The following is a 12,697-nucleotide window of genomic DNA, read 5'->3' as shown; positions in this document are numbered from 1 at the left end:
TGAAAAGCTAGTTTAAGTTGTTAATATTTAAAAACTAATTTATAATTTTGCATAAATATTTATAAATAATAATTTTTAAATTATTAAATATTAAAATATTAAATATCTTAATAATATTTATTTAATTTTATTTTAACAAAATTTCAAGGTGCCCTGCTCCTTGAAAGAACATGGGTAGATATTAACAAGAAACTTAATAAATTTAAGGAACTAAAATGAAACATGTCTCATTGTTAGAGGATCAAATGTAATAAAATGCAAAATTACTATCAATTTTAGATGAGTTATTAACAGAAATGAAGAGAACCGCAAAAAATGTTGGTAGGAAGGATAAGATTCAGAGAGTATGAGAAAGTGCATTATGTAACCATCAACATATTGTGACTTTGAATATTATTATTTCAAATATTGTGACGTGACTGGTTATAAATATTGGAGAAATATTAAGCCTCTGATTGCAAGTGAACAACCACCTCCAACAATGGCTGAAACTACCACCTCTCCATTCACCAAAAACCAAGCAAATGTTGAGTTTGAAAATGAGGCTTATGATGATGAAGACTATGAAAAACTTAGTCCAGAATGTAAGGAACTACTTCTTTCTCTTCCTAGAGAGAAGGGTTGGGATTTTCCATACCTCTATTTGAACAAAGATATTTGGATTCCTGCGCATCGAATCCAAGCCATGTGCTCATTCCAAAAGCACTTTCAAGCCATGGATGATGATACTGTTATCGCTACCTTACCAAAATCTGGCACTACTTGGTTGAAAGCCCTCACGTTTGCCATTGTAAATCGTAAGGTTTTCTCTCCTTCAGAAAATAACCATCCTTTACTTGTTTCCAATGCACATGATCTTGTTCCTTTCTTTGAGTTCAATCACTATGCAAATAACCAAGTTCCTAATCTCTCCAATTTGCCTAAACCAAGACTTTTTGGTACCCATATTCCATTTCATTTGCTGCCCGAGTCAATTACCAAATCGAAATGCAAGATAATCTATTTATGTCGTAACCCATTTGATAATTTCGTGTCATTTTGGCTTTTTATCAACAAAGTCACACCACCATGCTTACCCAAATTATCACGTGAGGAAGCATTTGAGCGTTACTCAAACGGGATCAATGACACTGGCCCATTTTGGACTAATATGTTGGGTTATTGGAGAGAAAGCCAACAGTCTCCGAACAAGATTCTATTTTTAAAGTACGAAGATTTGAAAAGAGATGTCAAATTCAACTTGAAGAGAATGGCTGAGTTCTTAGACTGTCCATTCAACTCAGAGGAGGAAAGTGATGGTGTTATTGACAACATAGTTGAGCTGTGTAGCTTTGAGAAGATGAAGGGATTGGAAGCAAATAAGACTGGAAAGTTTTTGCAAAAGTACGAGTACAAATACTTCTTTAGAAAAGGTGAAGTAAGAGATTGGGTCAATCATTTTTCCCCTTGGATGGTAGAGAAATTATCCAAAATGGTAGAAGAGAAATTGGGTGGTTCTGGTTTGTCCTTTTAATAAATCTCTTTAACTTTCTAGCAATAATTTATGCCAAAAAAAAAACAATATGCATCATGTTTTCTGTTATGATATTAATTATCTGTGTAGATTTCTTGTGTTGATATTGATGCATAGGAATGTATTCACTCAACCAAGTGAAGAAAACACAAATACTCTTATACCATATTTGGATGCAAAGAATTTGGATTTGGATTAGAGAATTTAAGCCAAATTCACTATTTGTATCCCTAAAAATCCATATTTTACGTTATAATTTTTTTTTGTAATTTCAAATTCTTCATGCACCCTAGATATTTAGGTATTCTAATCTCTTGTTCTCTTTCTGTTTTTGTTTTCTATCTCCCCTTTTTCATTGTTTTTAAATTTAAAACTATCTATATTCAAATCCAATTCTATTGATCTAACCAGGGGCGGAACCATCCGTTGAACTCAAGGGGGGCCAAGTTTTCTTTTTGAAATCAATATATATTATTAATTTAATTTTTATAACTTTTAAAAAATAAAATAATAATAATAAAATCAAATATTTATGCTTATACATACAATGAATTTTGAATAAAATAATTTTATTTTCATCTTATCCATTAATCTATAATTCTTTCTTATCATGAATATTTTTTTCTGTTTTTTAATTTAAAATCCTTTTTTCTTATTTGATTTGAAAAAATACATGAAATATATAAATTTAATTAATGCCTACATTTTTTCAATAATAAATCATGTAAAATTATGCACAACTAGATATTGATGATTTGGAGGGGATATGATAAATATTCAAATTTTATAAAGAAATTAAATCAATATACATAAGATATAAATTTAAAAATATTTGGCGCACGAAGAAAAATCTTAATTAATATTTTAAGCAAGTCAAATAAAAAATTCTATATTATTGCAAATGCTCAATTTTTATAATAATTAATATGTTTTTGAAATGATTTGCTTGAAAGGAAAAAAGGAATATATAACAACTAACATATATCCAAAAAATATGTATATATAAATAACACTATCGTATCATTTTTTATTAATGAAAAGTTAATCATAATTAAGAAAATATTTTAAAAAATTAAGATATATATATATATATGTATGTATTATAATGCACCCGAAGAAAATCATATAACTTAATGTGTGCGTGTTTCATATGCAATGAAGTATAAGGAGTGGAGGTTTGTTTGGGAATAAAGTGATGCAGGGTGCTTGGGCTAAAATATAAAACGTCGTTCAAATAAGTTACAAGACTAGTTGAACTAAGTAACTAAAGAGTCAGGCTTAATCTGAATAAAGGGCTGGCCCTAAAGCTCAATAAAAGGTCATAATAAAATAAACATGCTGAAATCTAGCCAATTATAATTATAAACATTGGACCGTTGGCACATGGAGACACAACAACAACAACAACAACAACAACAACAACAACAACAACAACAAGCCTTTATCCCACTAGGTGGGGTCGGCTACATGGATTGCAAGATGCCATTGTGCTTTATCGTTTATCAAGCTTTTAGGAATATTATTAATTAAGAGATCGCATTCAACAACTTCCAAAAGTGTTCTCTTAGGCCTTCCTCTACCTCTCTTAATTGAACTCAAAGTTATATGTTCCACTCTTCTCACCGGTGCCTCCCTTGGTCTTCTTTGTACATGCCCAAACCATCTTAACCGATTTTCTACCATTTTTTTCTCAATAGGTGCCACCCTCACTTTTTCGCGTATGTGCTCATTTCGAATTTTATCTTTACATGTATGTCCGCACATCCATCATAACATTCTCATCTCTGCTACTCCAACTTTATGCTCTTGCTGTCCTATTAGAGCCCAGCATTCACTACTATATAACATTGCCGGTTTGATAGCAGTGCGATAAAACTTTCCTTTAAGTTTATTAGGCACCTTACGGTCACAAATAACTCCTTTAGCTTTTCTCCAATTAAACCACACAGCTTGAATTCTATGTGAAATATCTCCACTAATTTCGCCATCATTTTGAATAATGGCTCCCAAATATCTAAACTTTTCCACTTGAGGTATAATTTGATCTCCCAATTTCACTTCCAAATTATTGTCGAATAGTCTTTTACCAAATTAACAATATAAATATTCTATCTTACTTCTACTCAGACGAAAACCTTTCGACTCCAATGTCCTCCTCCATAACTCAAGTTTGCAATTAACCTCTTCTCTTGTCTCTACTATAAGAACTATATCATCCGCGAAGAGCATACATTTTGGGATTTCTCTTGAATATGTTCCATCAAAACATTTAAAATTAAGTTGAACAAATAAGGACTCAGAGATGATCCCTGATGTAGTCCAATCTTTATAGAAAAATCCTTTCTTTGACCACTAGGCGTTCTTATACTAGTTTTTACCCCTCATACATATCTTGTATGGCTTTAATATAAGCAATCCGTACTTCCTTTTTTTCCAACGCTTTCCAAAGCACTTCTCTTGGTATACAGTCATGAGCTTTTTCCAAATCAATAAAAACCATGTGTAGATCTTTATCTTTACAACGATACTTTTCCATTAATCCCCTTAGTAGATAAATCGCCTCTGTAGTTGATCTACCTGGCATAAAACCAAATTGATTCTCGAAAATACTTGTCTCCAATCTCAACCTGTGCTTAATTACTTTCTCCCACAATTTTATTGTGTGGCTCATGAGTTTAATCCCTCTATAGTTAGTACAATTCTGAATATCTCCTTTATTTTTATAAATAGGAATTAATGTACTTCTCCTCCACTCATCAGGCATTTTCTTGGACCATAAAATCACATTAAATAACTTAGTTAACCATCTCACCCCTTCTTCACCTAAACATTTCCACGCTTCGATAGATATACAATCAGATCCGTTGGCTCTACCATTTGCCATTTTCTTAAGAGCTTCCTTTACCTCCTTATCACGTATTATTCGATAGAATGACAAATTTTGTTCTCCTTCACCAGTTACTAAATCCTACAAGTTACTAGATGAATCCTCTCAATCATTGAAAAGTTTAGAAAAGTAAGTCTCCCATCTATTTTTAATTTCATCATCTGTAACTAAAATTCTTCCCTCTTCATCCTTAATATACCTTACCTGTTCTAGATCTCTTGATTTTCTTTCCCTACTCTTGGCAATCTTATAAATATTTTGCTCTCCTTCCTTCGTCTCAAGGTTCTTATAAAATTCTTCAAAAGCTTTAGAACAAGCTTCACCCACAGCTCTCTTAGTTTCTTTCTTAGCCATACGGTACCTCTCCCAATTTTCCTCATTGTTACACAAATGTATGGCTTTAAAACAGTTCTTCTTATACTTGATTTTGTCCTGTACACTATTATTCTACCACCAAGACTCCTTATCTCTCGGACTAGAATCTTTCGATTCTCCCAAAACTACTTTTGCAACCTCCCGTATCTTTTTAGCCATATCCTCCCATATGATGTTAGCACTTCCTTAAGATTCCCAAATTCCTTTATCCAAAAGATTTCGCTTGAAAATATCTTGCTTCTCACCTTTTAATTGCCACCACCTAATCCTTGGTGTTACTACTTGTCGATGTTTTTGGATTTTACTCATAATACACACATCAAGGACTAGGACCCTATGTTGTGTCATTACAGTATCTCTGGGGATCACCTTACAATTTTTACAAAGTCTTCTATCTGTGTTCCTAACCAAAAGAAAATCAATCTGTGACCTTGAGGCTCCACTTTTGTAAGTGATGAGATGCTCATCTCTCTTCTTGAAATAAGTGTTGGCAATCTTAAAATCATACGTCAATGAGAAATCAAGAAGAGTTTGTCCTTCATTGTTTAGCTCTTCAAAACCAAAACCACCATGCACCCTCGCATACTGACCAGCTTCCCTCCCGACATGCCCATTAAAGTCTCTTCCAATAAAAATCTTTTCATTCTGTGGTATGTGTCGAATTAACCCCTCTAGATCCTCCCAAAATAATTCCTTAAGACTGGCTTCTGTCCCGACTTGCGGCGCATAAGCGCTAACAATATTAACAGTTTCACATCCAATTATCATTTTTAAGGAAATAATTCTGTCTCCAATTCTGCTAACTTCTACAACGTTCTTCTTCCACTCCTTATCTATAATGATGCCTACTCTATTGCGTGCACTTACTTTCCCTGTATACCAAAGTTTGAAACCTTAAATATCCTTAGCTTCTTCTCCACGCCATTTTGTTTCTTGCAGGCAAAGGATATTGATTTTTCTTTGAATCATAACCCCTACAACCTCTACAAATTTACAATTTAATGTCCCAACATTCCAAGTACCAAATCTAATTTTGCTCTTATGGACTAACTTCTTTAGCCGCATGCGTCCAGAATGATGCAGTAGTCCTTGCTTATTTAACACTATATCCGGGCGTCGATGCAGCGGCTCTAACTCACTTATCACCGTATTCGAGCCATGCAGTGCGTTACATGGAGACACTATTTTAAGTAATTCAGAAATCTACAGACATTGTGCCTAAGTATCTCGATGATACGGGCTAATTATCAAAAAAGAGAATATTGAATAAAGACCATGCTATGAGTCTCATAGGATCTTTGATTTTTCAGCAAAACATTCTAGGTTTAAGGGAGCAACCACCACCACTCTGACACTATAAATAAAAGATAAAAACACAAAAAAAAGACAGTTAACACTCAATCAAAGACTCCCATTTTGCACCTTTAGCCTTTAGTTTTATTAGTTAGTTTTTACTTTTAATCTAGACTTGTAAACTTTTCACATTTTAATAAAAATCAAAACATTTTTTTAACCAAAGCCTTGTGTATCTTTTACATCTGAGTGAACTGTGGTAAGAGAGTTTGAGATCTTTTTGTTATTGATTGAAATTCAGCGTCTCTGGTATGTCTGGTATTTGTTGTTCATCACAAACATAGGAAAACAAAGAGAAAAAGAAAATTGTAAGAGAGAAGCTTTAGCTAAAGTAGCATATCACATATATATGTTCAGATCTAACTGTTCATCTTATTTTATCCATTTCCAATTACACTTCTTAATTAACTCATTTTCCACTCCAATTTTCATTCACCTTTTCATATAAGTGAAAATATGAAAAAGATGAGAATCATGATGAAGCATTATTTTTGGTTTCTCACCATCCAAGATCATTCCATTCTCAATAGTAATTTTTTTCCATTCCAAGTAAGTAGTGAAGGTGAAAGGATACAAATGAGGCAAGTGCACGGAAAGCCCCATATGTAGCAGGAATGAGGAGAACGACAAAGTTGTCGATGGATAGGATTAATGATAGAAAATGAAAGAACAACAATTATTATTGAATCAGAAAGAATAAAATATTGATGGCTTGATTTCTATTTTTGAAAATAAAAAATAAAAAATTATTTGGATTTAAATTTTTTAAAAATATTCTATTTCTATTTTTAAAAACAAAAAATAAAAATATCTCAAAACAGTTTTTCATTTTCATTTTATTTTTAAAGATCACTTGTACTCCGTTTGACTATTATAAACTATCTTCAATTATGATCAACCACTATCATAGGAACAAAACTTGAATGAGCATCGTTTTTTTTTTAAAAAAAAACAAAAAGGAGCAAGTTGGGAGTAGTTGGAAAATAATTAAGATTCAACCCACACCTTCAAATAGAGGAAACTTTGGGATATGCTACACTAGGCTACAAGGCTATTGCATCTTGTAAACATATTCAATATAGATATGTCTTAATTTTTATACTATTCACCATGCACAACAGGATAGATAACAAAACAAAACAAAAATCCAAGCCCTTTATTGTATTGTCGTGAATGTTTTTTTTTTTTTTTTGATAGGGTGTTATTATGAATGTTAATCATCTAATTAAAATGTTACCTTACATGGCGCAAGGGTATAGAGGTATAGTGAAATGGGTCCCAATATAATTTATGAAACCCAACATGTCGTCAAAATTAGTGCCCATCATCTCTTTATTTCTTTTCCAATATAATCAACCTAAAGTCGTTTCAATGGATTCTAGTAGGACACCTATATTATATTAGCACTAAGTTTTGGAGTGGCGAGGAATGCTGAGTCTTGGACGGCCTGTGAGCTGAATTCTTACAGTACTTTTGGCCACGTGTGGATGAAACTAAGTTCTACAAATTCCATCTCAAAATGCTTATTAAATGTTGCATTTGATGAGAATCAGTATAACCTTGAAGAATTTGAAACTCTTGACCAATAATCTAAGGAACCTCTTCCCTAAAAGAAGGGTTAGGTTCTCACACTTGTCATGTAACATCTTCAATTTGATAGACAATAAATACCTTATTTTAAATAAAACTTGCCAAGTTAACAAACAATGGGATCTTATAAATTAGACTACTGAGGCTTTCAAGCGTACAAACCATTTCAAAATTAATTTCAAAATCAAATAGGTGAAAAATATTTTGGATTAGTCGATAATTCAACGAAAACACTTTTAAAATAATTATAGAAGATCCAAAATATGATATTTTTAAAAATGTTAAAAACCAATAGAAATAATAGATTTAATATGTAGCCTTAAGCCTTGGCAATAAACAAAGTACATTGGACATGTGCAATACAAGACCATTGAGCCATTGCTTAACTATTCAATGTCTTCTTTTGTACTCTACCGGAACTCTCGCCCAAAATGATAAGAGGTAACATATGAGAACAAATGTCTCAATAACAGATGGATAGTCTAACCTATACTAGCAAACCAGTGCAAACTTATTTCACAACCCATATATATATAAGTACTTTCGTAATTTAACTTCATAAACTAATTTCACAATCATGAAAATGCAATTTTCACCACAAAGGAGAAAGATTACTCATTTAAAGCAATCAAACAAGTGATACAAACCCTAACCCATCCTTATGGCCTACCCTATCCACCATATGTCACTAGCTAAAGCTAAATTGAGGATATACCTACCAAAATGTATTGCCTACAAAGCTAGACCCTCTAGGTGCCCTATTTCTCACAATTTCAAACAAATGAAAGGGGCCTCATAGAGAACCACCCACTATGCACCAAGTGGAGGCGTACACTTGGCTTTAATAATAATAATAATAATAATCATCATCATCATCATCATCTATCACATCACCATAACCCACAATATTCACCTTTATGCTCCCTAGCTACAAGTGCATCACATGCACAAAGTTCAAAAACACAATCATTTCAAACAAATGAAAGGGGCCCTCATAGAGAACCATACTATGCACCAAGTGGAGGCGTACCACTTGGCTTTAATAATAATAATAATATCATAATCAAATCATCATCATCATCTATCACATTCACCATAAACCCACAATATTCACCTTTATGCTCCCTAGCACAAGTGCATCACATGCACAAAGTTTCCAAACACACAATCATGCTTGAAAAAGAACAAAACATATTTCTTATACAATTTTGAATATTTCACCAAGCATGGTTGAAAGAATTTGAGTAATCATATACAACCATTTCTTATCAAATTTCAATCCAAAACACCAACATGCTTGAAAAGAATAAAAATAATATATAATTATCAGGAAAATACACAAGCATGCTAGAATTTAGGTTTAAACGTATATTCCACTTCTGACCCAAGCAACTAAACAAACCTTGAGTGGGCACAACCATTCCCCAATACAATTCATACATTGACTACAGTAACAAAAATCAAGAGCTTCTTAGTTACCTCTTCTCCAAGTTAAAACTACACTTGCAAGAACACGCTTCACACCAACTCAAATGTTACTTTGCAAAAATTTATAATAATAAATATATTTATTAATTCATCTCTAGTTTATTTCATCTATACAATTAACTCTCATAGTTCCCAACGTTGCTCATCAAAATCCCTAACTATTCTATCACTTCACTGAAATTAATTTCCATAAATCTTGGTCCTTTAAAAATGCTACTTTTTAAATATATATATATATATATAATATAATTTTTTTATATATCTATTAATTCATATACATAATTTTTTTAGTAAATACATAATTAATTTATACAATAACTTTATTCATATAATTATAAAAAATAAATAATTAATTTTAAATTATATAAAAACTATGATAAATTTTAGCAATGTCATAAAAATGAAAGACAAAGAAAAAAATTAAATATTGTTAATAAGATATTTATGATAAAATAGTTATTTAAAAGAATATATAAAAAAATTTAATAATTATATATTTTAAAAATAATATTAATTAATAAAAAATTTAATATATATGAGAGAGGTGGCATTTTATTACTTAAAACGCCATCTCTCTCATTTAAATATTTTTAATAAATAATTTTTGAATGAATAAGTATAAAAATATATATCATTAAATAAAATAATTGAAACAATTAGCCACCTATAAATAACTAAATATTTATTACATATTATATTTATTATAAAATACTTATAAAAAAAATAAATCCACGAATAAAATAAATAAATATTAAATAAAAATAAATTAAACTTTAGGTGGCGCTTCTTCATGCAGGAAACGCCACCTAAAATTAATTGATTAAAATATTTGTGAACAATATTTATTTAATATTATATTATTGCTAATAAATAAGTAAAACATAACTGAAAAAAATAAGGCGGCATTTCTACCAAAGAAACGTCACCTAATATTAATAAAATAAAATAATTTTTAAATATGATATTTATGATAAAATAGTTATTGAAATAATTTATAAAATTTCATAAAATAAATAAAAATTATTAGGTGGCGTTTCAATAAGTATGAAACGCCATCTATGATTTATGAACATTTGCTTAAATACCATATTCATTATAAAATATAAAATATTTATCAAAAAATAAATTTACAGTAAGATAGTTAACTATAAAAAATTAATTGAAATCACAGAGGAAAGAAATAAAATATTTATTAAATATTATACTTATTATAAAATAGTAATTAAAAAAATATATCTTCAAAATAACTAACTAAAAGATAAAAAAAATAAAAATTCTTAGGCGGCGTCCCCTAAGGCGTTTCCTGTTTAAGAAACGCCACCAACAATTATTTAAATAGAATATTTATTAAATATTATATTTACTAGAAAACTATTATTTAAATGATATATATTTATATAAATTAGTTAGGTGGCGTTTTCACTGAAGAAACGCCACCATTAATTAAAATATGAATTAAATATCACATATATTAAAAAATAATTAAAAATAGATAAATATTTAAATCAGATAAATAAAAATTATCAGGTGGTGTTTTCTTAAGAAGAAATCAAAAGTTAAGATTAGTTAAATAAATTATTTTTTAAATATTATATTTATTATGAAATAAATGTTGAAAAAATATATTTGTAATTTCATATTTTTAGTTTTAAATTGTTGTGATTTATTAATAATGATTATTAATTAACTACTTAATTTGTATTATAATATGTTCTAAAATTAATGATAAATTTTAAGAATTATTATAATAATTGTATTAATAAGTGTAGTAATAATAATTATAATTGTCACAATGAATAAAATTATTTTTTGTAATATTATCATAATTATTAGGTGACGTTTCATTTTGAAACGTCACAAAATTATTTAGTAACTAAAATTGTGGCATTTCATAAAGAAAACGCCACTTCATGTTATTTAAAAAAAAACTGTAAATAAAAAATAATTGATAAGCACCACCTAATATATTTCAATTTTCATTTTAATAGTGTTTCATTTTTAATTGTTATAAAATGTATGCTACCAAATTTTATTTTTGTAATACTGGTGTGTGCAATAATTTCTACTTGTATTAATTATTAGAAACACACACATTGTTTGTGCTTCCTTTTGTTTTTTTTTTTTCTTGATTGTTTATAGGAATCCTTTTATTGAAAGCAATCTTATTCGAGACATAGTTGAGTACTAAATGTAATCATCTTTTCTAGCTGGAATTCAAACATTAATTCAACATATTGTGAGAAATTAGCCCCTTTCATTCGACTCAATTTTCGTTGGTTGTCCGCACTCTCTTTAACAAATCCAAAAGTTGTAACAGTGGTTTTGCAACCACCCAATTTTTTTAAAATTCGTTTATTAATGCTCATTTATTTTAGGAGAGCTGAACCAAGATGAATTAAGCACATGCTATGAGAAAGTTAAGCAACTTTCATAAAACCTTTTTTGAAAATCTACCAAGTGCAAATCACATGTTGTAGAAAATGAATGGAAAAAAAATGGTCAACTAATGGTTATTTTTTGTAATTTTTGAAATCATTTTTTGGTGAACTAAAAGTCAAAGTTAATTTTTGTTAACTATAAGTCTAGGAGTATTTGGGATTTTAAACCCATTTTTGATACAACATTTCCCTTAAACATTTGAAAATAGAGTAGTCTGACCCCTACTATTAAAAAGGTTAACTTTGATTGCCAGTTGACTAGAAAATGAAAAAAAAATAACCTTAAAAATTAGTGAAAATAACCAAAAAAATTACTCACGAGGATCCAAAAAATTATAGAAAAGTACCAAGAAAATTTTATTGGCCCTTATTTGTCATTTAATTTTCTAATCAACTGACGATTAGAGTTAACATTTATTGATTGTAGAGGCTAGGTTGCTCCATTATCAAAAGTAAAAGGGGAACATTATATTACATCAAAAATGAATTTATGATCCTAGATGATTCTAGACCTATAGTTTAAGGGCTAATTTACTCTTTTACCCTTTGTAATTTAAGGGGACCTAATCGATATTAACTTTCTTATAGAGTCCTTTAATATAATTTTTGAGTCAACTAATAGTGGAACTTAACCTATTTAATGATGAGAGCAAAATTGCATTGTTGTCAAATGTTGAAGGATGATATTACACCACAAAAAATGTAAAATACCATATGAATAGTTGAAAGACAAAAATGCCTTTAATCCTAAATTCTAGTGTGCTTCAATACATACATGTCAATTCAACTCTTGAAAGAGACTGGAACATGAAAAATGGATATATCCAAATCGTAGAGAGAGTACAGAAACAATCCGAAACTTGCTTTAGCTAACATCAAATAAGGGAAAGACAAAGCCTACTACATATTATGATACACATTTCATCCAAATAATTATAGCTGAACTTTTGGCCCAAAAACAATTATAGCTTAACTAGTTCAAGGAAGAAAACCTGATGCATGGTCTCAGATGGTGGAAATGATCGTGGGCTTATATATAGTTGAAGAGAGCAA

General features: G+C 29.8%; 1 protein-coding gene across 1 annotated transcript; it reads left to right on the top strand.

Annotated features, from left to right (window-relative positions):
- The first annotated feature begins 472 nt into the window (after positions 1 to 472).
- LOC129314577 (cytosolic sulfotransferase 15-like) lies at positions 473 to 1,839 on the top strand. The gene has a single exon (XM_054958058.1). The coding sequence runs from the start codon at positions 482 to 484 to the stop codon at positions 1,511 to 1,513; it is 1,032 nt and encodes a 343-aa protein (XP_054814033.1). The 5' UTR covers positions 473 to 481; the 3' UTR covers positions 1,514 to 1,839.
- The last annotated feature ends 10,858 nt before the right edge of the window (positions 1,840 to 12,697 follow it).

Source organism: Prosopis cineraria, unplaced genomic scaffold (genome assembly GCF_029017545.1).
Source record: "Prosopis cineraria cultivar Desert tree isolate PC_DT_omini unplaced genomic scaffold, ASM2901754v1 PC6, whole genome shotgun sequence".
Lineage (NCBI taxonomy): Eukaryota > Viridiplantae > Streptophyta > Magnoliopsida > Fabales > Fabaceae > Prosopis > Prosopis cineraria.
The sequence above is the reverse complement of the archived record's forward strand: the minus strand, read 5'-3'. Positions and strand labels throughout refer to the sequence as shown.